This window comes from Oncorhynchus mykiss, chromosome 7 (genome assembly GCF_013265735.2).
Source record: "Oncorhynchus mykiss isolate Arlee chromosome 7, USDA_OmykA_1.1, whole genome shotgun sequence".
NCBI classification, from domain to species: Eukaryota; Metazoa; Chordata; class Actinopteri; order Salmoniformes; family Salmonidae; genus Oncorhynchus; species Oncorhynchus mykiss.
The window spans coordinates 72031001-72057702 of NC_048571.1; the positions used below are offsets into that span (position 1 = coordinate 72031001).

The 26702-nt window shown below is 41.2% G+C and overlaps 1 protein-coding gene across 5 annotated transcripts in view; it reads left to right on the plus strand.

Moving 5' to 3' along the window:
- Nucleotides 1-6806: 6806 nt before the first annotated feature.
- LOC110528433 (inter-alpha-trypsin inhibitor heavy chain H3) overlaps nucleotides 6807-26702 on the plus strand; it is a 35676-nt gene continuing 15780 nt past the window's right edge. For all 5 annotated transcript variants that reach the window (XM_021610488.2, XM_021610490.2, XM_021610489.2 and 2 more), the window contains exons 1-12: nucleotides 6807-6935; nucleotides 7843-8006; nucleotides 8109-8213; nucleotides 8833-8995; nucleotides 10700-10810; nucleotides 12749-12877; nucleotides 12962-13078; nucleotides 13224-13392; nucleotides 15219-15329; nucleotides 15391-15572; nucleotides 16023-16202; nucleotides 16418-16539. In XM_021610488.2, coding sequence (XP_021466163.2) covers nucleotides 6858-6935; nucleotides 7843-8006; nucleotides 8109-8213; nucleotides 8833-8995; nucleotides 10700-10810; nucleotides 12749-12877; nucleotides 12962-13078; nucleotides 13224-13392; nucleotides 15219-15329; nucleotides 15391-15572; nucleotides 16023-16202; nucleotides 16418-16539 — 1631 coding nt within the window. In that variant the 5' untranslated portion in view covers nucleotides 6807-6857. The remainder of the gene's footprint in view (nucleotides 6936-7842; nucleotides 8007-8108; nucleotides 8214-8832; nucleotides 8996-10699; nucleotides 10811-12748; nucleotides 12878-12961; nucleotides 13079-13223; nucleotides 13393-15218; nucleotides 15330-15390; nucleotides 15573-16022; nucleotides 16203-16417; nucleotides 16540-26702) is intronic.

The window sequence follows — 26702 nt, forward strand, 5'->3', positions numbered from 1 at the left end:
CTGAGTGCATTGAGGAAAAGCTTGCTTGCTATGAATAGTAAGTTCATTCCTCGGCAGTTATCACAGTTTTTGAGAGCGCCTTTTTGGGGAAATTTTCACTGAGGCCTTTCAACCAGTCATCAGCAATGGTGTCATTCTACCAGATGTTTTTAATGGGGTCGGTCAGAACTTTAGTTGTTGTGATGTCTCCCTTCACTTCTTTAACCTTCGTTTTGTAGGCTACCTGGGCCTGTTCCTGAAGACTTGGTGATTTGGTGATCAGTAATCCTACTTTCAGTTGTTTCCTCACCTCAATTTTCTATGGAACGCCATTTGGGTCTTTGTGTGTAAAAAAAAAAGGTGTGCATCAAAAAACCTTTTTAATAACAAAATTATATTCTAGAATGTTGTGTGAATTTGCATCCGCAAGCCAAGTGCCACCACTACAGTCAGTCAGTAGCACTGCCAAAGCTGTAAAAACAATTATAGTATAGAAACAAGCACACACAGCGGCCACGATGTGTTTACAATACCACAAATTTACGAAAGCACCCAAATGTCCATTGAGAAAGCACAACGACTATACCATTTAGCTAAGAATGACGAGAATAATCAAGACCATAAACGTTGGGTAGTTAGATGTATAACTACTAACGTTAGGTAGCTAGCTAACATACCGGTACATACTGCTGTAATGATATGCTATGTAGTTCGCAAGGACAGTGTTATTTATTTGAAAAGTTATTATTTTATTACATTGAGTAGCAAGCTACCCCTTGGTCATTAGGGCAAGTCTGGTCTGTGATAGGAGGGGGGTTTTCACACCTAGCTTGGCTATTAGACTATTCTTTAGTAAAGGCTGAATAGTCTATTGTTCAGCTATTAGCCCTCCCCATCTCATTCCTTTCCCTCTTCCACGTGTCATCATTCTGCTCCTGAGTGGCTCGCTTGTGGGCGTGCTGGCAGGACATGGCAGCATCTTCGGCTGTGCGTCAATAATTCTGAATACAGTAGCACATTTGTATGAAGGTGTGCTTATTCAAAGGCAAATTGTTATATGCTATGAAGGTACATTTGTGTCTTTTTGTCGAGCAAAACCTTTTTTATTTTCAATCAAAAATAATTGTTCTGAAAGCAATTTTTTTCTGACACAAAGGAAGTCAAAGCAGACACCTACAAAGATGGCATCTCAGGTGAGCAGCAGTGGGCTTTATTGGCATATCCTAAAAATGACATCTGCTGCTTTATTTTTAATGGTCATATATCTCAGTTATTGTTTTAATATCCACAAAAAAATAAGCTGTTTTCTTTACTTTCAGAGAGCGAGCTGACCAAAAGTTCGAAAATGTAGATATTGCCAGATGTTCACTGTCTGAGGAACAGGCCGCAGAAGCGTTATTGCTGGCAAAAGTGTCCATAACCAGAGGTAAACTGTTCTGTGTTCTTTTTCTCCATTTCTGCCTGTATTGTTGTACATGGAGCCTCTCACATGCATTAATTTAAAAACCCTTAAGATGTCAGCTGTTAATTTTCAGATTTACACCACATAAATACAGCCATTTTCACTGGACTATCTGTTGCTGCCAAGTCATGATTTCCCTGGGGGTTAGCCTGGCAATAACCAAGTGGTGAGACACAGCCCTCTATATTTAAATGTTTCAGGTACACCGATAGGTGTCTGCGTCACATACAATATCTTCTATTGACATTATCTTCTATTGTTTGTCCTCATGTTTGTTTTTCAGCATAAAGTACGCTGTAGCCACTTAGTGTGGACACCACACACACAAAATAAGTCTCTCTTCTTCACTTCATCCCTCTCCCCCTTCTCCATAAATCCTCTAGGTTATATAAGCTGTTTTGGTGAACCCCTCCTGCATCTGAACTGGCTGACACAGAGGGCACAGCATGATCATAGGTGAGATGTCACTTGGTCAGGTAAACAGGAATTATTATTAAAGAGATGCTTTACATTGAAATACAGGCAGAGATGTAGTAGTCCCAGAGTTAATGATCCAAGGTCAGTTTTGCATCTCACCTCCTGATTTAAGATGACTGACCGTGTTAGAATACAAAAACAAGGCCTAGTCATGCTCTCTCGTCTGCAGGTATTTGACGTGAGAGAGGAAGCCAGTCCCGTCATCGCCACCTCACCCGCTCTTAAGATAACCTTCAGGCCAACTGGGGGCCCAAGGCTGGTTAGGAAACACCGCAATTGTGATGAACTGAGAGAATATTAGGGTATCACTGTAATTCCTGAATCATATGCTGCCTGCCTGTTCTTACCTTTTTCTCTTTCTGTCTTCTACACCTCTCTCCCCACCTCGTCTTTCTTCCTCTTTTTATAATGCACACCATATGTGCATTGAAGTACAGATTGAACTTGTATTTATAATATTACAATTATCATAATTATAATACATTTTATGTATTTATAACACCTGGATAATGAACTTCTTTCAATAAAGCGTTTCACATTCTCCACGGATTGGAATACTATCCTGTGTCCTCAGATTAATGCAGATGAAGGGAGTTAGATATGCATAGTTTTTTTCTGTATATATGAATTACAAATCAATCATGTTTCTAGTATATTGCATAGTTACAATATGTAATCATTGATGTCCCAGGACCAGGAGTGGTAAACACTGAAGTGTATAATTGTAATACATACATGCAGACACAGCATCATTCAAATAATGGACTTTGATATGACAGAAAAATAATGTCTCAGAGATTCATACCTGAACTGCACCTTTATTTGCCAAGGAAGAGTACATGATCAGTGAATATATTCAACGTACAGGCTACAATGTGGGAATCTCATAAGTGGTAATAACTACAGTACATGTGTATATAGGACTTGCATCCTTGGCACAATAAAGTTATTATATTCTACTCTATCCATAGGCTTCATTAATGCTATTCAGACTTGATGTTAATACAACAACTATAATAGCTGAGGTACATAGATAGGTTCTGAACTAATATTCATACCAAACGTTTTAGGGTCCATACACAGATCGGCTAAATACTGTAGCTAGCTACACATCCATAGGCATACAGATATTTTTATCCTCCACTACACAATAAGCAAGTAAATAGTTAGCTATGTTACTTCAGCTGCAAAGCAAGGCAAGCTTACACAATTGTACATTCAATTTGCAGTAAATGCTTTAGCTAGCTAGATTATTTACATCCACTGTTTCACAAGACGACAGCCTGGTTTGCTGTTTTTCTCAGGAGTCCCTAAAACATTAAACAACACGAATTACCAATTAATTTGCCTAACACTAGCTATCTGGCTAATGTTAGCTAGTCAGTTAAAACTTGTTGAAGATAGGGGGCAGTATTTTCCCTTTGGATGAATTGCGTGCCCATAGTGAACTGCATCAAACTCTGTCCTAGATTGCTAATATATGCATATTATTATTACTATTGGATAGAAAACACTCTGAAGTTTCTAAAACTGCTTGAATTATGTATGTGAGTATAACATAGGGCAGGCAATCTTCCAAACAAGAAGTGAAATTCTGAAAGTTGGGACAACTTTGACGTCCTCGCCCCCTCCTTTCCCAACAAGATATGGATCTGGAAGCACTTCCTACGCCTTCCACTAGTTGTCCTCATTCAGTAGAAAGTGGAATGGAGCATTTGCTGTGAACTTGGACCGAATGGGAGGGGAAATAGTCAGTGTCCCGACAGAATGCCATTTTCCTGTGGCGCATTTCTCTGTGGGTGCTACCGCTGTTCAATTTGGCTCCAGATGAAAACGTATGATCCGGTTGGAACGTTATTGGATATATATGATAATAACATCCTGAAGATTGATTCTCTACTTAGTTGACCAGTTTATTCGACCTGGAATATATCTTTTGGAAGTTTTCGTGCGAGTTACCTTGGGCCAGCAGTCAGTTTTGGGGCACGTGAGCTGAAAGTGATAGCAAATGCAGCTACTTGGACACTAGTATTGGACATTATGGAACAAAACGATTTATTGTGGAACTAGGACTCCTTGCACTACATTCTGATGAAAGATCATCAAGGTAAGGGAATATTTATGTTGTAATTTTGTATTTCTGTTGACTCCAACATGGCGGAGAAATACTGTTACGTCTGAGCGCCGTCTCAGATTATTGCAATGTTAGGCTTTTTCCGTAACGTTTAAAAAAAATCTGACACAGCGGTTGCATTAAGAACCAGTGTATCTTTAACCTCTCTGATCTCCCCATCCCGGATCCGGTATCAGGAATACAGACTCAAGCTCATTACCATAACGCAACGTTAACTATTCATGAAAATCGCAAATGAAATGAAATAAATATGCCATCTCTCAAGCTTAGCCTTTTGTAAACAACACTGTCATCTCAGATTTTCAAAATATGCTTCTCAACCATAGGAAAACAATCATTTGTGTAAAAGTAGCTAGCTAGCGTAGCATTTAGCGTTAGCATTAGCGTTAGCATCCAGCACGCAACATTTCAACAAAAACATAAAAGCCTTCAAATAAAATCATTTACCTTTGAAGAACTTCTGATGTTTTCAATGAGGATACTCTTAGTTAGATAGCAGATGCTCAGTTTTTCCAAAAAGATTCTTTATGTATTAGAAATAGCTCCGTTTTATACATCACATTTGGCTACCAAAAAAACCTGAAAATTCAGTCCTCAAAACGCGAACTTTTTTCCAAATTAATTCCATAATATCGACTGAAAACATGGCAAACGTTGTTTAGAATCAATCCTCAAGGTGTTTTTCACATATCTCTTCAATGATATATCGTTCGTGGAAGCATGGTTTCTCCCCTCAATCAAATGGAAAAGTACAAGCAGCTGGCAATTGCGCACCGAATTCCACGCAGGACACCAGGCGGACGCTTGGAAAATGTAGTCTCTTATGGTCAATCTTCCAATGATATGCCTACAAATACGTCACAATGCTGCTAACACCTTGGGGGAATGACAGAAAGTGTAGGCTCATTCATTCCACAGCCACATAAGGAGACAATGGAAAACAGAGCTTCAGAAATTCTGCTCATTTCCTGGTTGACGCATCATCTTGGTTTCGCCTGTAGAATGAGTTCTGGGGCACTTACAGACAATATCTTTGCAGATTCTGAAACTTCAGAATGTTGTCTTTCAAAAACTGTCAAGAATATGCATAGTCGAGCATCTTTTCGTGACAAAATATCGCGCTTAAAACGGGAACGTTTTTTATCCAAAAATGAAATAGCGCCCCTAGAGATCAAAGAGGTTAATTATATGTAGAACATGTATCTTTAGTCAGTCAAGTTTATGATGAGTATTTCTGTTATCTGGCGTAGCTTTCTATAATTCCTCCGGATATTTTGGAGGAATTTCTGAACATGGCGTCAATGTAAACCGAGATTTGTGGATAAAAAAATGCATATTATCGAACAAAACATAAATGTACTGTGTAACATATCATATGACTGTCATCTGATGAAGATTTTCAAAAGGTTAGTGATTCATTTTATGTCTAATCCTGCTTTTGTGATTTTATCTTTGGCTGGAAAAAATGGCTGCGTTTTTCCTTTGATTTGGTGGTGGTCTAACATAAATATATGTTGTGTTTTCGCTGTAAAACATTTTAAAAATCTGACATGATGGGTAGATGAACAAGATGTTTATCTTTCATTTGAGGTACTGGACTTGTTGATGTGTGAAAGTTAAATATTTCTAAAGAATATTTTTGAATTTCCCGCGCCACCTTTTCAGCTGAACGGGGGGTGGAGTTCCCTGAGGGGAACTTGCCATAACAGGTTTTAACTTGGGAAATAGTGCTTTTTGTAAATTAACTTTATGACAAAAACATATGCACAAACGTTTGTCTCTACATTAATAACTAACATATTCCTCTCAATTGTAAATTTTTTGCTTGACTCGTTATGACGTTATAAAAACTTACATCTGGTTCCACCGTAATGTTTTGTCAGCCATCTTTGTTGAAGAACGCCACAAGGCAAAGGTGGCTTGTGTCAAAATTCATCATTGGAACCAATCGATATGATTGGTCATATTAAAACCTTGGGACCCAAATGCATAATGAGTGCTCTAAACTCCTGCTTCAGGTGGTCTGGAGCAATGAAGCCGTGACACTGTATGTTGTAACTTTAATGTGTTACAGAGTTAATGTTTAAGTTATTCTTTGAGCTGTATCTAAAGATATTTCTTTTGATTTATTTGCATATGTAATTGTATTGGGTTGTGTTGAATTACGCTTTTTGACTGCAAGTCCCAGAATGCCTTGCGAGAGGAATGAGTGATAACGCGCCAATTATGTGCAGGTGCGGGTGATTGTGGCTGACTTTCCAACAGCATCTTACCTGCATTGCTCTGTACCGAAACAATTGTTGTTAAATGTAACGTAAACAAGTATTCTTACTAAAATAAGCTTTCGTATCAAAACCGACGTCCCGAGTCATTACTAAGAAGTTAGTTAATCTAAAAGTTGGTGCCGAAACCCGGGATATGAGCTGCGACGAAGAAGTGGCTGAAATGGCTGAGGAGGAACGTCGGCATGAAGCAGAAAGAATGAGACGAAAGCGGGGTACCATTCGAGGCGCAACAACGCGGATTTTGAATCAGATTGACGTGGAAATATCCCAGTCAAATCCGGATACCGATCACTTGAGTACATTGTTGGAATTGCTATCCGCTAAGGAGGACAGTTTGTTTGAGCTCGATCGTGAAATTGAACAGTTAACGCAAAACTACCTCTAACTTCCCTTAATCACTTTGCCATACCCTAGTTTAGCTGAAAGGACGCCCCTGCTCTCTGGTTGCTGGCCAATAGCATACTGTGCTCCTCTTTAAAAGGCTGTGTGTGTTTTGTGGGGTTTCATTTCTGCTGAGGTCATGATGGAGGGAGTCACAGTACGAGTCGGCCTTCTTGGACTGCTGCTGGCCTGCGTTACCACAGCAATGGCCAATAAGGTACAGTAGGGTCACACACAGGATGCAGGGTCACAAGGGGGAGGGCACTCTGTCAGGGATTATATTGTGTTATGTTGTGTTGATTAGCATGCATGTGATTGACTGTGTGTTTTTGTGGGGTTACATCAGTTCAGATGTCTCTTTTGACTACAGTTTTGGATGTGCAGAGAGCACAAGGTTGGAGAGCTCAAGATCCCCTCAAGTTTTAGGGGTTAGATTGAGCTATACTGTGATAGACTTAGACAAGTCTACGGTTGTCCTTGTTGCTGTTTCCCTAAACCGTCCTATCAGCCCAAAACAGATAGAGTGCACCATGTCTCCTAGGTAGACAAACAGCAACATGTTATCATATCACGTCTGGGGTGAAAGACCGACTGGTCAACACCTTTTTCTCTTTCGAGAGTGCATGAATCTAGAATGCAGTCAAACAAACATGTAGGTGTAACCAGTCCGAGCCCAATCAGGTTTCAGATATACTAATCTTCAGTTCTACTGGTTATTATTTAGTCGTAAATGGTGCAATTGCTTATGTGTGTGTGGGTCTCGCGCGTGTGTGTGTGACTTGAGTGTGTGTGTGTGTGTGTGTACAGAGGCAGTCTTGTTTTCTGGGCAAGTCATGCCACAGCATGCCACAGTATTATGGAGGGTTATCATTGCTAATTTTAAAATGCAACTCTTAAACGCTAAATTGCATTAATCATTTTTGCATCCCAATCATTAAATGTAATTTGGAATGGTTATTGATAAATGCAATGCTTAAATGCTAAATTGGAATTCCAATGTAGTATTTAAGCATTTAATTTTTAGAAATTGCACTGCTAACACTGTGTGAAAAAAAAGTCTACATCTGTATTCAAATGTTGTCTGACAGTAAACAGTGCTGATGGTGTTTCCTGACCCTTTATAGAACAGGGACTGGGACATCTACAGCTTTCACATCAACTCCACAGTGACCAGTCGCTATGCGACCACTATTATCACCAGTCGTGTGGCCAATCGGATGGACCAGTCACAGGAAATAGAATTCCATGTCAAAATTCCCAAGATGGCCTTCATCAGTAAATTCAAAATGTGGGTCTACATGAATGTATCCCTATTGAGCCTGAGCAGATATCTCTACTGTCTTACATATAGCTTACACAAATGTTTGCATATAAACTCTCTCTTCCTCAGGACCATTGAGGGGCAGACGTATGATGGGGTTGTGAAACAGAAGGAGGAGGCTCAGCAGCAATACACTCAGGCAGTGTCTCGTGGCCAAAGCGCTGGCATAGTCAGGTGTGTGTGTGGGTGTCTGCAGGTCCGGCCCTAGCCAATAAGGGACATAATTGGCCACTTGTTTGTGGAACTCAGTCATGGTATCAACTTACTGTTGAGCGTTAGAGTAGTAGATGACACAAGGTTCAATTAAAACATTTGGCAGTGCATCAACAGTTTTCCTATTATGTAAGTCACTGACAGTCACTCAATTACCAATAGGGGTCAGTGGTATAGTGGAGGGTAAATGCAAGTAAACACAGTTTACCCACCTTTTGAGAAATGCATTGCAAGTATAGGGAGTGCTACTTTTTTTGCTGTGACCGGCAATCCGAGTTTTCCCATCTATCTTTTTACCACTATATCTTGGTATACTACAAAGCAGGATCAATGCGTTAGCCAGCTAATTTGCCTAAATATAATAAAATATTCTATCCCCATCGTAAAAATGTGTAGAATTGCAGGAAATTCATTTTAAAACAGCAACATCTTCTCTTAACCACACGACAAAATGTTTGCAGACAACTGAAAAATGTTCTCTAAGATCAATGGCAAAAATGCGTAGAATTTAACGAAATTAACTTTAAAACTACAAACTACGTGTTGGTGCATGCTAGACTGTCTCTATATGTCTCCTCAGTTCTGTGGGGAGGACCCTTGAGGAGTTTAAGACGTCTGTGACTGTGGCCGCGCTCAGTAAGGTGACCTTTGAACTGACGTATGAGGAGCTGCTGAAACGCCGACTGGGCAAGTACGAACTGCTGATCCACGCTCGACCCATGCAGCCTGTCGCTGACTTCAAGGTGAGAGCATTAGCATTATCAAGGCATGTACTCATGTGCATACAGTGCATTCGGGAAGTATTTAGACCATTTCTCTTGTTCCACATTTTGATACATTACGGCCACATTCTAAAATGTATTAAATAATTTTTTCACTCATCAATCTACTACACACAATACCCCATAATGACAAAGTTAAAAAAATGTATTTTTATAAATTTTTGCAGAAATACCTTATTTACCTAAGTATTCAGACCCTTTACTATGAGACTCAAAATTGAGCTCAGGTACATTCTATTTACATTGATCATCCTTGAGATGATTTTACAACTTGATTGGAGTCCACCTGTGGTAAATTCAATTGATTGGACATGATTTGGAAAGGCACACACCTGTCTATATAAGTTCCCACAGTTGACAGTATAAGTCAGAGCAAAACCAAGCCATGAGGTCGTAGGAATTGTCCGTAGAGCTCAGAGACAGGATTGTGTCGAGGCACAAATCTGGGGAAGGGTACCAACAAATGTCTTGAGCATTGAAGGTCCCCAAGAACACAATGGCCTCAATCATTCTTAAATGGAAGAGGTTTGGAACCATTAAGACTCTTCCTAGAGCTGGCCTCCCCGCCAAACTGAGCAATTGGGAAGAAGGGCCTTGGTCAGGGAGGTGACCAAGAACCCGATGGTCACGCTGATGGAATTCCTCTGTGGAGATGGGAGAACATTCCAGAAGGAGAAGTATCTCTGCAGCACTCCACCAATCAGGCCATTGTGGTAGAGTTGCCAGTCGGAAGCCACTCCACAGTAAAAGGCACATGACAGCCCACTTGGAGTTTGCCAAAAGGCACCTAAAGGACTCAGACCATGAGAAACAAGATTTTCTGGTCTGAAAGCAAGATTACACTATTTGGCTGAATGCCAAGCATCACATCTGGAGGAAACCTGACACTATCTTTATGGTGAAGAATAGTGGTGGCACATCATGCTGTGGGGATGTTTTTCAGCATCAGGGACTGGGAGACTAGTCAGGATCAATGGAAAGATGAATGGTGCAAAGTACAGAGATCCTTGATGAAAACCTGCTCCAGAGCGCTCAGGACCTTAGGTTCACATTCCAACAGGACAACGACCCTAAGCACACAGCCAAGACAACGCAGGAGTGATTTTGGAACAAGTCTCTGAATGTCCTTGCCAGTGGCCCAGCCAGAGCCCGGACTAGAACCCGATCTAACATCTCTGGAGAGACCTGAAAATAGCTGTTCAGCAATGCTCCCCATCCAACCTGACAGAGCTTGAAAGGATCTACAGAGAAGAATGGGAGAAACTCCCCAAATACAGGTGTGCCAAGCCCCATACCCAACAAGATTCGAGGCTGTAATACCTGCCAAAGGTGCTTCAACAAAGGACTGAGTAAAGGGTCTGAATACTTATGTAAATGTGATATTTCCATTTTTGGATATTTGTCATTATGGCGTAATGTGTGTCTATGGATAAAAATATTAATATATATATATATATATATATATATATATATATATATATATATATATATACTGTATATATAATCAATTTTAAAATAAGGCTGCAATGTAACAAAATGTGGTAAAAGTCAAGGTGCCTGAATACTTTCTGAATGCACCGCACAGTAATACTCATCCTAGTGAAATCAGGTGGATAGTGCTCATAAGGGTTGATGTGATGTTTTCCTTCTCTTCCTTATGGCCAGATTGACGTATACATCAATGAGCGACCAGGCGTTAACTTCCTGGAGATTAAAGGAGGGCTGAGCACCAAAGAGCTGGCTAATGCCATCACCAAAACACACGCTTCTAGTGAGGTAGTCCACAACAGAGTAATGTAGAGCTAACCAAAATAACATGTGAAATCAAATCAAGTTTTATCGGTCACATACAGGTGTTTAGCAGATGTTATTGTGGGTGTAGCGAAATGCTTGTGTTTCTCGCTCTGACAGTGCAGTAATATCTGACAAGTAACATCTAACAATTTTGCAACAAATACCCAATACACACAAATCTATGTAAAGGAATGGAATAAAGAATATATAAATATATGGACGAGCAATGTCAGAGAGGGATAGACTTAGATACAGTGAAATAGCATAGAATACAGTATATACAGTACATATGAGATGAGTAATGCAAGATATGTAAACATTATTGTAGTGCATTATAAAAGAGACTAGTGTTACATTTTTTAAAGTGGCCAGTGATTTCAAGTCTGTGTAAATAGGCAACAGACTCTCTGTGCTAGTGATGGAAAATTAACAGCTTTGAAATAGAAGTTGTTTTTCAGTCCCTCGGTCCCAGCATTGATGCACCTATACTGACCTCGCCTTCTGGATGATAGTGGGGTGAACAGGTAGTGGCTCGGATGGTTGATGTCCTTGATGATCTTTTTGGCCTTCCTGTGGCATCGGGTGCTGTAGGTGTCCTGGAGGGCAGGTAGTTTGCCCCCGGTGATGTGTTGTGCAGAACACACCACCCTTTGGAGAGCCTTGGGTTGCAGGCGGTGCATTTGCCGTACCAGGCGATGATACAACCCGACAGGATGCTCTCAATTGTGCATCTGTAGAAGTTTGTGAGTGTTTTAAGTGACAAGCCACATTTCTTCAGCCTCCTCAGGTTGAAGAGGCGCTATTGCGCCTTCTTCACCACACTGTCTGTGTGGATGGACCATTTCAGTTTGTCAGTGATGTGTATGCCGAGGAACTTGAAACTTTCCACATTCTCCACTACGGTCCTGTCAATGTGGATAGGGGGTGCTACCTCTGCTGTTTCCTGAAGTCCACGATCATCCCCTTAGTTTTTTTGACGTTGAGTGAGAGGTTATTTTCCTGGCACCACGCACCCAGAGCCCTCACCTCCTACCTGTAGGCCGTCTCGTTGTTGTTGGTAATCAAGCCCACTACTGTTGTGTCGTCTGCAAACTTGATGATTGAGTTGGAGGCGTGCTTGGCCACACAGTCATGGGTGAGGGGGCTGAGCACACACCCTTGTGTGGCCCCAGTGTTGAGGATCAGCGAAGTGGAGGTGTTGTTTCCTACACGTCAGGACGTTTAGGACCCAATTGCACAGGGCGGGATTCAGACCCAGGGCCTCAAGTTTAATGATGAGCTTGGAGGGTACTATGATGTTGAATACTGAGCTATAGTCAGTGAAAAGCATTCTTACATAGGTATTCCTCTTATCTATATGGGATAGGGCAGTGTGCAGTGTGTTGCCGATCATGTATCGTCTGTGGATCTATTGTGGCGGTAAGCAAATTGAAGTGGGTCTAGGGTGGCAGGTAAGGTAGAGGTGATGTGATCCTTCACTAGTCTCTCAAAGCACTTCACGATGACAGAAGTGAGTGCTACGGGGCAATAGTTCAGTTACCTTTGCATTATTGGGTAAAGGAAAAATGGTGGCCACCTTGAAGCATGTGGGGACATCAGACTGGGACAGAGAGAGATTGAATACAGTATGTCTGTAAACACACCAGCCAGCTGGTCTGCGCATGCTCTGGTCTGCGCATGTCCAGTCAATACATAACATATATCACATGAAGATGAACCAAGGGGATTGACACCTTCAAATGTATTCAATTCAAAACATCGTACAATTTGGTGGCATAATTTCAAACCCTATTCTTCGCACCCATGTCATTTTCACATATCTGTGCATGTTAATTCTAAAATGTATGATCTCATGCTGAGCCAAGCTAAATTAGGCTGTATTTTTAAAAGCAGAAGCCTAAACTACCACCATCTCCGCAGGCCTGGGTACATTTCTACCCAAGCAAGGAGCAGCAGAGTCAGTGTGACAGCTGTGGAGAACAGGGCCTGAACGGAGACCTGGTCATTGTTTATGACGTCCACAGGAACACATCCATGGGAGAGCTCAAGGTACACTTATCTCACTCTAATCGTGTCATTCATTTCTTTATTTCTACCCTGTCATTTAATCACTATCTCTGATTCTCTATTCAGGAGTCAAAAGGGTATTTTGTCCATCACTTTGCTCCTAGTGACCTACCACGCATACCAAAGAATGTAGTGTTCATCATCGATCGGAGTGGCTCCATGCATGGCAGGAAAATGAAGCAGGTTTGTTTGTGTGTTTGAATGTGTTGCCTGCTGTAATGACGCTAAAGGCTTAACGATTGAGAATTGTACACATTTTTCTATTTAATGCATGTAACAATTAATTTTGATTGGTTGATTGGTTAATTTTGATTGGATGCACTGTCAGACCCGGCAGGCCTTGTTGAAGATCCTGGTAGACCTGGTGGAGGACGACCACTTTGGCCTGATCACCTTCGACTACACTGTGTCTGCCTGGAAGAACGAGCTGCTGCCGGCCAACCAGGAAAACCTGGAGGCTGCCAAGAGCTTTGCACGACACATTCAAGACAGAGGAGGTACAATTTATTATTTACTTACTTAATCCTCTTCCCTATTTTCAAAAGTTTCCAAAACCAACAGTACAATTACAGTGTATCATAATTTTGTAAGACACAGGCAGCCCAATTCATATTTCCTAATGTGTAAACAGCGATAACCACATGGTATCCCATCATTTAACTTCTGATTTATACCATCTCCATATGTAGATTTGGTTTAGATCAGATTTGGTTCAACTGAAGTGTTTTCTGTTTTGCACATGACCTGCTGTTACCATGACAACAACCCAAAGATTTTTAAAGGTGGTGTGACAAGTAATGGACAGTCAGAAAAAAACATTGGATATAGAAAGAAAATCAGAAAAGGATTATTGGGGTGGCTGTGTAAACAAATCCAAAGTGCACAAAAATCTGTAGATTCTATTTGATTAGATAGATTGAAATTGTGCCTTAAACATCATAGCATAGTTGAAAGATATGTGTTGCGTAGAAACACGAAGTGGGTGGCCAGCAGAGATAGATGGGATGGGCTGAGGGAAGCTGAGGGTTGGTACGTGGAATTGGAGACAAGTGGGAGTGGAGCTGCTGTGTGAGAGAGAATGATGCTCAAAAGATAAAGGGGAAAAAAAGTCAAAATAAAACAATAAAAGCATATTTGAATGACACTAAGTGGCAGTGTTTTTACAACTAATGCCAGATTCCCTGAGGCTGAGGCTGTGCAGGTGTTTGTACACATGCATATACCCACACTCTCATTCAAATAAACACATACAAGAACACACACATACAGTACATGCAATAGTGCCAGACATGCACACAAACATATAATGCTGTTATGATTTCAGTTGTCCTTTGTTTTAAATGTATTTATTTATTTTTTGAATTGTTTGTTGTTTTCTTCTGTCTTTTCCTTTTTTCATTCTCTTGGTTGTTGGTGCATTGGGGGGTTCATGGGGGTGGGTAATGGAATTAATTGTTGTTTTCTTCTTCTGAGGGGGCTTGAATGGTTGAGGAACTTGGAGGGTTCATGTTTCACAAGATTGTGATCATTTTTTATTTGAATTTCATTTATTATTTTACCAGGTAAGTTGACTGAGAACACGTTCTCATTTGCAGCAACGACCTGGGGAATAGTTATAGGGGAGAGGAGGGGGATGAATGAGCCAATTGTAAACTGGGGATTATTAGGTGACCCTGATGGTTTGAGGGCCAGAATGGGAATTTAGCCAGGACACCAGGGTTAACACCCCTACTCTTACAATAAGTGCTATGGGATCTTTAATGACCTCAGAGAGTCAGGACACCAGTTTAACGTCCCATCCGAAAGACGGCACCTTACACAGGGTAGTGTCCCCAATCACTGCCATGGGGCATTGGGATATTTTTTTTAGACCAGAGGAAAGAGTGCCTCCTACTGGCCCTCCAACACCATCTGGTTTCCCATTCAGGAACTGACCAGTACCAACCCTGCTTAGCTTCAGAAGCAAGCCATCAGTGGTATGCAGGGTGGTATGCTGCTGGCAATCATGAAAAAGGAAACTATGACATATATTTTATATCACTATCATGCACACGCACCCTCACACATAAGGATGGCTCTGTTGCAGAAAGACTGAGACATGTTTGATAGTGTCTTGATGCTGTATTGTTTGTCCTTCATGTTCTAATACTTTAATGTCACCCCTTCCTTGTGTTTTTTGTAATAAATAATAAAAAATAAATACAAATAAACAAATAAAATAAGTGCACAAAAGGGTAAAATAATGGGAGCTATGAACAATAGCCTAGTTAGTGACAATAGGAGCTAATACATAGATGTGTGGTCCTCTCTCTTCTCTTCTTAGCCACCGACATCAATGCTGCTGTGTTGGAGGGCACAGCCATGCTAAACCGAAACCCACGAGAGGGCTCAGCCTCCCTCCTTATACTACTCACTGATGGAGACCCAACCACAGGTACACACACACACACACCCCACCACACCACAAACACAAAAACCAATCTCACTTTCCTCAGGTGAGACCAACCTGGAAAAGATCCACAAGAATGTAAAGGAAGCCATTGGTAAGAAATTCCCACTCTACTGTCTCGGTTTTGGAATGGATGTCAACTTTGAGTTCCTGGAAAAGATGGCACTGGAGAACAGCGGTGTGGGACGCAGAATATATGAGGATTCTGATGCTGCTCTGCAGCTGCAGGTAAGGGAACACCCACTGTGAAGCAGTGCATTCACACAAAAGTCTCTGCACTACAATGGATTTTAATGATTTAAATCATAAAACACCAATGATCAAAAATGGTCCCAATTAAGCTTAATTAGCTGGAATATAAAAGGCCTGAACTAACCTTTAAAGCGCAATAAGATCATATCTCATCTAAGGAGGCTTTACTGTTGAGTCCTGATTTCCTAAATGTAGATTATGCGAGAGGAAACCAGGAGGAGCAAGGGACGTGACTAATGGCCTCTGTACATTTTAGTCATTTAGCAGACACTTATCCAGAGTGACTTACAGAACCAATTAGGGTTAAGTGCCTTGCTCAAGGGCACATCGACACATTTTTCATATAGTCGGTTCTGAACCATCAACTTTTCGGTTATTGGCCCAACACTCTTAACCTCTAGATTACCTGTAATGTATGATTAACAGGGCTTTTATGAAGAGGTGGCCACACCCCTATTGACGGACGTGCAGATGGTGTATGTGGGTGGAGCTAACCTGACCCAGACCAACTTCAGCCAGTACTACAACGGCTCTGAGATCGTGGTGTCTGGCCAGATCACCGACAACAACATAGAGACATTCACTGCAGAGGTCATAGCCATATCGGTGAGGTCACCTCTACTCTGCTACCTTCACAAGTTCATAGGTCAAATCACTCCATACTGTTCTGTATTTTCTTTTGATTTTGAAGGCAATAAAAAAAATATATAAAAAAATTATCACTCCATATGATTACTTTGGAGAGAGTTCAGCAAAATATCAAAATATACAATCAAGTCAATGTTTAGTATTGTAATGTGAGGATGCCTTGATTATTTCAGAAAAGCAATAGGGTGATGTACTCTGAGACAATATCAACGGACGAGCCCATTGAAGCCAGGCCTGATAGCCACATCCAGAGGCTGTGGGCCTACCTCACTGTGAAGCAGCTACTGGACAAAGAGTGAGTCTGCTTTGCATGGCATTTTGTCTGTTATTGGGTGTATTTGCACCTGTGTCTATGCAGGTCTCCATCCTAGTTGTTCTTATATTATTTTAAAAGATACTGATCTAATTAGTATTTATTCATCTTCCTCTGAAAAATGCAGTCCAAATGATGTCACTACCAAAACACACACATTAAAAGACTGTAGAATGAATGTGCCTTAACATTCACCCCTACAATTAAAATCAGGAAATGGGATTGCAACCCTCTCCATCATGGCCACATAGTGAGTAGTCTGTCTGCCAACATTTTAAGAATATTTGTGAACAAGTTAGTAAATCTTCATGTATTTCTAAGAAGTGCCAATACCGAACATATAATATTTTAAATGTATAAAGTTTGGTTTTGGGATTCAAATATGTTTTTGGGGATGTACATCTGTCCAAAGGATATGCCAGCCATGGGGATTCATTAAAGTCCAAAGTAAGTCTATTGACACTGTTTTTCTTTTCATTGATTGAAAAAAACATCTGATGTGATGATCTACATTAAAAACATAGATATATACTGTACATATCGACTGTACTAGTCGCGCTGCTAAGACTCTCGACCATTGCTATTCAAACTTCCGGGAATGCTTACAAGGCCCTCACCCACCCAAATTTCGACAAATCTGACCAAGACTCCATCTTGCTCCTCCCGTCCTATAGACAGAAACTCAAACAGGAAGTACCCATGCTTCGAACTATTCAATGCTGGTCTGACCAATCGGAATCCACGCTTCAGGATTGAATTGATCACGTGGACTGGGATATGTACCGGGTAGCTTGCGAAAATAATCTACACACATACACGGATACGGTGACTGAGTTTATAAGGAAGTGTATAGGAGACTTAGTACCTACTGTGACTATTAAAACCTACCCTAACCTGAAACAGTGGATAGATGGTAGCATTCGTGCAAAACTGAAAGTGCGAACCACCACATTTAACTATGGCAAGGTGACTGGTAATGTGGCAGAATATAAACAGTGTAGTTATTCACTCTGCAAGAAAATCGATCAGGCTAAATGTCAGTATAGAGATAAAGTGGAGTCGCAATTCAACGGCTCAGACACGAGACGTACAATATGTAGCAGGGACTACAGACAATCACGGACTACAAAAGGAAAACCAGCCACGTGGCCGAGACCGACGTCTTGCTTCCGGACAGGCTAAGCACATTCTTCACATGCTTTTAGGATAACACCGTGCCACCAACCGAGCCCGCTACCAAGGACTGTGGGCTCTCCTTTTCCGTGGCCGACATGAGTAAAACATTTAAAATGTGTTACCCCTCACAAGTCTGCCGGCCCAGACAGTATCCCTAGCCACGTACTCAGAGCATGCGCAGACCAGCTGGCTGGTGTGTTTATGGGCATATTCAATCTCTACCTATCCCAGTCTGCTATCCCCACATGCTTCAGGATGGCCACCATTGTTCCTGTACTCAAGAAATCAAAGGTAACTGAACTAAATGACTGTCGCCCCGTAGCATTCACTTCTGTCATCATGAGGTGCTTTGAGAGACTATTCAAGGATCATATCACCTCTACCTTACTTGCCACCCTAGACCCACTTCAATTTGCTTACCGCCCCCAATAGATCCACAGATGATGAAATCGCCATCACTCTGCACACTGCCCTATCCCATCTGGACAAGAGAAATACCTATGTAGGAATGCTGTTCATTGACTACAGCTCAGCATTCAACACCATAGTACCCTCCAAGCTCATCATTAAGCTTGAGGACATGGGTCTGAACCCTGCCCTGTGCAACTGGGTCCTGGACTTCCTGACAGGCCACCCCCAGGTGGTGAAGGTAGGACACATCACCTCCGCTCCTCTGATCGTCAACACTGGGGCCCCACAAGGGTGCATGCTCAGCCCCCTCCTGTACTCCTTGTTCACCTATGACTGCGTGGCCAAGCAAGCCTCCAACTCATTCATCAAGTTTGCATATGACACAACAGTAGTAGGCTTGATTACCAACGATGACGATAGGAGGCGAGGGCTCTGGGAGTGTGGTGCCTGGAAAACAACCTCTCACTCAACGTAAAAAAAAACAATGGAGAGGATTGTGGACTTTAGGAAACAGCAGAGGGTGCACCACCCTATCTACATCGAAGAGACCGCAGTGGAGAAGGTGGAAAGCTTAAGTTCCTTGGCATACACATCACTGACAAACTGAAAATGACCACCCACACAGACAGTGTGATTAAGAAGGTGCAACAGAGCCTCTTCAACCTCAGGAGGCTGAAGAAATGTGGCTTGTCACCTAAAACACTCACAAGCTTCTATCGCCGCCTGGTATGGCAACTGCACCGCCTGCAACCGCAAGGCTCTCATTACCGGCAGCAAACTACCTGCTCTCCAGGACACCTACAGCACCCGACGTCACAGGAAGGCCAAAAAGATCATCAAGGACATCAACCACCCGAGCCACTGCCTGTTTACCCCGCTGTCATCCAGATGGTGAGGTCAGTACAGGTGCATCAAAGCTGGGACCGAGAGATAGAATCTGTTTTTCAATCTCAAGGCCATCAGACTTGCACATTAAAGGCCATCACTAGCACATTAAAGGCTGCTTCCTATAGGCATAGACTAGAAATCACTGGCCACTTTAATAAATGGCGCACTAGTCACTTTCATATGTATATACTGTATTCTATACTATTCTACTGTATCTCATTCACTTAATGTTTACATATCTTGCATTACTCCTATTATGTACATACTCTATTCTATACTATTCCACTGTATCTTAGTCCTTTACACTCTGACATCGCTCGTCCATATGTATATAGTCATAATGAATTCCTGCTTAGATTTGTGTGTATTGGGTATATGTTGTGTAATTTGTTAGATATTAATTGTTACATTTTACTGCACTGTTGGAGCTAGAAGCTCGAACATTTCGCTACATCCGCAATAACATCTGCTGATCACGTGTATGTGACCAATAAATTTGATTAAATTTAATAATTTCTGTTTTGGAGTATTTGTAGTTATTGAAGGACAGGGACATCCATTAAGTGCCAACATGCTGAAAAGTACACAAAAAAGACAGAGAGGATAAAAACTGCCCCTGTGATATATCAAAAATATTTGAAAAAAGAAAGGGGAAAAAATGCTGAAATGAAGAAGGAAATGAACATTTAAAATATTTACCTGAGAGGGAGAGGATGTATACAAGGGCAAGATGGAGGTCAAGTCAAAGACAACACAGGGCAGGAGTGAAAAGGCAAAAAGTCAGACAAAAATACTAACATTAATGTATTTAATTGATTGTGGTAATAATATACAGTATGTCAATCACATATGCCAAGGTTCATGGAAGTTGTTCTGGCTCGTGGTGGCCCAATGCTCTATTAAGACGCTTTAGCCGGTGTTTCCTTTATTTTGGCAGTTACCTGTATATGAAAGGTCACAACCGAAACAAACAAAGATATCAAAAGTGAATTTAAACATATAGCAACATAATTAATTACACGCATAAATAATTACGTGCATAAATAATTCCATCAATCAGTACTGAATTAGAGGGTGATGCCTCTGGAATTTGTACACTGAGTAGGTGAAATGATGGAGATTGTACTCCTTTTACAGCGACGTGAGAGAGACAGTTCCTCAACTTAGGGTTCTTTAATGTTGATTGGAGATTTTAACAAGCTTTTCAATTTTGTGCCATGTAACTCAGCTGTGGTTATCCAATTAACTGTCCAGTTATCCATGCACGATGTTGAAAATGTAGCTAACAATGTTAGATAACTAGCATTTAAACAAGATACTTAATTCTGTAATAATGACCAAAATATTCATAAACTATTGACAAATTAGTTTGTTAAACAGTGGAAAAACATATACCTTACCTACAGTTCTGGTATTCACGCACAGTGATGAATAAATTAGTCAGAAAGGAAAAACAAAGATTTGTGTTCACAGCAGTAGGTAGCGAGTGTAAAGCCTCTGGTGAGATGAGTCAGGCGCAGGACAGCAGATATGAGTAATGAAAGAAATTTTACTCAAATAAATCACAATACACGTCGCATAAATACAAGGCCACAAATACGGACCGTAATACAATAAAATATTACACAAACAAACATGGGGGAACAGAGTGTTAATTAAATAATGAACAAGTAATTGGGGGATTGAAACCAGGTGTGTAAAACAAAGACAAAACAAATGGAAAATGAAAAGTGGATAGGCGATGACTAGAAGGCCGGTGACGTCGACCGCCGAACGCCGCCCGAACAAGGAGAGGGACCGACTTTGGCGGAAGTCGTGACAGCGAGCTGCACTTGGTAATGAACTAAACACTCTGCCAGCCACGGTTACCAGGTCAAGCTAAAATGTCTAGCCCAATGACTACACAACCCTGCCCACAAGGCCTGAAAACTAGGGCCAAAATGTTGTTTTTTTGCAGCAAGAGGGGAGTTGCCACATTTAGCTAATAAACCCTTTTTTTATAATGTTATTGAGCGAACTAAGAAGGAATCTCAACTTAACTTCTAACCTAAGAATCAAAATGTGGTTTTCCATCAAAATAATTATTATTCCGAGCTATTGTGACTAAAGGAATTTGAATATGTAGCAATAGAAAATATAATTTGCCCTTTTTAAACTTAAAAAAATGTATGTTAGGCTATTTTCTGGCAGTCGTGATGTTATGTGCCAGATGTTAAGACTACAAACTGTTATAAATGGCTTATTTGCGAGATTGACATTTCAATTGGCATCTGGGTTTATGATTTGTAATTCAACTTTGTCATGGTTGGGTTAGCTAGATGCAGGTAACCTATAGCTCCTGATGGGCCTACATCTAATTTCAGAGAGCCTACAGTAGCCTAGGCAATATGTTAGATGAACGATTTAGCAGCTTGCTTAGTTCAAATTGACAGACTAATTTATTCAACATGAACAGCGAGGCAATTTCGAGGTAAGTGCTTCCGTTGCCCAACAGCCTGCTGGAATAGGCTACTGAGGATGGGGTTGTAGTTTCAATCACTGAATCAAATATTAAAATATGGATACGAACTGAATAGGCATGTGCTTGTCAACAGCCAGTATTGTTTTTTACCTGTAGCCTAATCTGACTGACTGTTGCCTTCAATCTAATGCATTCTAACATCAGCTGATCGGCAATTGCGACAGAATTGTGACTATGATCACAATTGATAACTTCCAATTTTATTAACTAAACATGTCCATAAATAATTGAATAATAACACAAGGCTACAACAATAATAAACTGAAGTTATAGGCTATTTGTTAAATCCGTTTGTCAGCTCCAGATAGGCTACACAAGTGGCACAAATTGATTTGCAATGACTCCAGTGATATCATAATTTCAACATATTTATTGTTTTAAATGGTAGCCTTCATAGGCATAGCAAATAACAGGCTAATTAATGGCCAACAGATGCAAATGTATCATTCTCCACATTTAAAAAAAAAACTCTGTTTATTAAGTTTTACACACACACAGAGACAAGACAACACAAAGCAATATAAATAATATACTCAACTAGTGAAAAAAAAATAGCTTTAAAGATACCATACTTTAGACAAGTTAAACACACCAGGCAGAAGACTACAAAGGTTAAAGGGCAATCTATAGTACAGGGACAGAGCAAACACCTCACCATTGTTCCTGTAAACAGTCAAGGGATAAGGGTGGAGAAATGCAACCACTCACAGAGGGTCATGGCCACAGACCGACCATCCACTGGACCAAAAATAAAGTTTACAAAGTTTTAAAATAAAAAACAAATAGAATGATTATTCATGTAGGTGTGACCAAAATGTAAAAATAACTGGGAAAAACAAGCTCACACTTCAGTCTCTGCCCGGGCAAGATGAACAAGGCATCCGTGGGTCACAATCAATAAGCACATGGACCTTAATACCCCCCCAGCAAAAACACAGAGAGAAGCTCCTCCAACCCTTAAGTCACAGGGGGGTCAAATACAGACTTATTTTAGTTTTAATTGAAATGCCATCAGAGGATGGACTGTTTAAAGTAAGACCGGAATGGAGCCCAAGCCTCATTAAACAGTTTGGGGTTCCCACGTGAATTGAATTGACTTTTTTCTAGTTTCAGAGAGCAGAACACATCTCTCACCCAATATTTATAAGATGGGGGAGCTGCCATCTTCCAGTTCTGTAGTATTAGCCGTCTAGCTAAAAGAGTTGTATAAGCAACAGTGTCCGACTGGATTCTTGATAGGGGGGTATCCATGGGCAGTACTCCAAAAAGGGCTGTAAGGGGAGACGGATCTATAACAGTGTCATATATATCAGAAAAACATTTAAATATTAATTCCCAGAAACCTGACAGTTTATGACAGCCCCAAAACATATGCAACAGTATGGCTGGTTCCACTTTACATCTGACACAGGTAGGATCAACATCAGAGAATATTCTTCCAAGTTTGGCCCCCGACCAGTGGATACGGTGAACCACCTTGAATTGAATGAGGCTGAGTCTAGTGCTAGAAGAGGACGAGTACACCCTGTGCAGCACAGATTCCCAGGCGTCTTCCCCAAGTTCCTCCCCCAAATCCTTTTCCCATCGAGTCTTTAAAGGCACCAAAGAAGGGTTCTGTAAGTCATGAATGATTGCATATACATGGGCAACACATTCATATTCTCCACAATTTAAGGTTAGTTTCATTGTGGGCTTTTACCCATAACCAGTGCTTAATTTTAGACGGATCCTGTCTCCGTTTTGGACTGTTTTGTTCTGAAACCTATTTTTCCGGATCCGATGCCTGAAAAATAATTTTGACTTTTTACAATGTAAAACTTATAATAAAAATGTTACAAACAAAGAGACAAAGATCAATCGAGTTACCACCTGGACTGGACACAGATAGACAAACGTATATTTTTGAGAAGATTAGGGTGTTTTAGAGGCTATGGACAGAAACAGGCTCTCGGAATATAGATTCCCTTGTTCATGCGTGGTTCGGATGGACCAGTCATCAGCATTGCTGCTACTATTTTTTTTATCCTGCTGCTCAGCCACTTTACCCCTGATTGTATGCATATAACCTCATCATTCACTATCATTATTGATATCGTTTGTGTACATACTGTATTTTATTTAATTTATGTTGACACTATTTCTGATACTGCTACTACGCAAGTAACCATTTGGCTGTACCATTTACACCTTCTGTTGAGACCCATCCACTTAGCAAGACTTAGCAAAATATTGATATATAAAATGAATATTGATATGTGTGGTCGTAAAATGACTTTGTAACATACCACAACAATGTTATGTGTAACGAATCTCTTCTTCGTCTGAGGAGGAGTAGGAAGGATCCGACCAATATGCAGCGTGGTTAGTGTCCCTGTTAATTTATTAGAACTGAACACAAAATAAAATAAAGTGAATGAAAGAAACAAAACAGTCCTGTCAGGTGAAACAACACACTAAACACAAAATAACTACCCACAAATCCTAGTGGGAAAACAGGCTGCCTAAGTATGGTTCTCAATCAGAGACAACGATCGACAGCTGCCTCTGATTGGGAACCATACCAGGCCAAACACAGAAATAGCAAACCTAGAACAAAAACATAGAATGCCCACACCAACTCACGCCCTGACCAAACTAAAACAGAGACATAAAACTTTTACTCAAGTAGTATTTTACTGGGTAACTTTTACTCAAGTAGTATTTTTCTGGGTAACTTTTACTTCACTCATTTTCTATTAAGCTATCTTTTACAAGTATGAGAATTGTCATAATGCTGCAGCAAATGTACATTATCCCAGGGGCGTTGGCAGACACAATGTAAGTGACTTAAGGGGCCTTTTGGACCTAGACTTGGCGCTCTGGTATCGCTTGCCGTGCAGTAGCAGAGAGAACAGTCTATGTCTTGGGTGACTGGAGTCCTTGACCATTTTTGGGGCCATCCTCTGACACCACCTAGTATATAGGTCCTGGACTTCAGAACGCTTGGCCTCAGTTATGTACAGGGCCATATACACTACCCTCTGTTGCGCCTTATGGTTAGATGCCAAGCAGTTGCCATACCAGGTAGTGACGCAACCGGTCAGGATGCTGTCGATGGTGCAGCTGTAGAACGTTTTGAAGATCTGGGGACCCATGCCAAATCTTTTCAGTCTCCTGAGGGGAAAAGGTGTTGTAGTGCCCTCTTCACAACTGTCTTGGTGTGTTTGGGCTATGATGTGGACACCAAGGAACTTGAATCTCTCAACCCGCTCCACTTCAGCACCCATCAATGTTCCTGTAGTCCACGATCAGCTCCTTTGTCTTGCTCACATTGAGGGAGATGTTGATGTTCTGGTACCACACTGCCAGTTCTCTGACCTCCTCCCTATAGGTCGTCTCATCGTTGTCGGTGATCAGGCCTACCACTGTTGTGTCGTCAGCAAACTTAATGATGGTGTTGTAGTCGTGCTTAGCCAAGCAGTTGTTGGTGAACAGGGAGTACAGGAGGGGACTAAGCACGCACCCCTGAGGGGCCCTTGTGTTGAGGATCAGCGTTTCAGATGTTATTGCCTATCCTTACTACCTGGGGGCGGCCCATCAGGAAGTCCAGGATCCAGTTGCAGAGGGAGGTGTTTAGTCCCAGGGTCCTTAGCTTAGTGGTGTGCTTTGTGGGTACTATGGTGTTGAATTCTGAGCTGTAGTCAATGAACAGCATTCTTACGTAGGTGTTCCTTTTGTAGAGGTGGGAAAGGGTAGTGTGGAGTGCGACTGAGATTGCCTCATCTGTGGATCTGTTAGGGCGGTATGGGAATTGGAGTGGGTGTCGGGTTTCTGGCATGATGGTGTTGATGTGAGCCATGACCAGCCTTTCAAAACACTTCATGGCTACCAACGTGAGTGCTATGGTGCAGTAATTATTTAGGCAATTTGGCTTCTCTTTCTGGGGCACAGGGACTATGGTGGTCTGTTTGAAATGTGTAGGTATTACAGACACGGTCAGGGAGAGGTTGAAAATGTCAATGAAGACACTTGCCCTTTGGTCCGCGGATGCTTTGAGTACACGTCCTAGTAATCCATCTGGCCCCGCGGCTTTGTGAATGTTGACCTATATAAAGGTCTTGCTCTCATCGGCTAAGGAGAGAGTGATCACACAGTCATCTGGAACAGCTGGTGCTCTCATGCATGCTATAATGTTGCTTGCCTCAAAGCGAGCATAAAAGGCATTTAGCTTGTCTGGTAGGCTCTCTAAGCTTTACATGAATGTGGTTCTGAATATTAACAAGTTGAGGAGACTAAATTACTTGTTATGTTAGATTGTAAACTGTCATGGTCAAACCATATAGATTCAATGGTTGTAAAGATGGGGAGAGGTCAGGCCATAATAAAGAGATGTTCTGCTTTTTTGACACCACACTCCACAAAGCAAGTCCTGCATGCTCTAGTTAAGTCATATCTTGATCCCACCATGTTGTCAAGTGCTGCTAAAAAAGTTAAGCTGCAGCTGGCCCAGAACAGAGCAGCACATCTTGCTCTTCATTGTAATCAGAGGGCTGACATAAATACTATGCATGCCAGTCTCTCTTCGCTAAGAGTTAAGGAGAGACTGACTGCATCACTTCTTCTTTTTATAAGAAAGATTGTGTTGGAAATTCAAAATTGTTTGCATTGTCAACATACGCACAGCTCTGACACACACACACTTCTCCCACCAGGCATGCCTTTGGGGTCTTTTCATAGTTCCCAATTCCAGATCAAATTCAAGAACGTGTACAGTAATATATAGAGCCATTATTACATGGAACTCCTTTCTATCTCCTATTACTCAAATGAACAAAAGACCTGTTTTCAAAAACAGTTAAAGCAACACCTCATGACACACAGCCTCTCCCCTATTTGATTTAGATACTTTGTGTATATGTATTGATATGTAGGCTGTGTGCTATTATTTAAATGTATGTAGTTCTGTTCTTGTCTATAAATGTTCTGTATTATGTCATGTTTCATGTTCTGTGTGTAGTAGCTCGGCTTTCGCAACAGCTAATGGGGATCCTAATAAAATTCCAAAACATACATGGCAAACTCAATCTGCCTTTCTCTCACTGGACACCTCCGATCTCCAGCCCTATGATCACTCCCACAACTAACACGCACAACTTTCTCCACCGATACC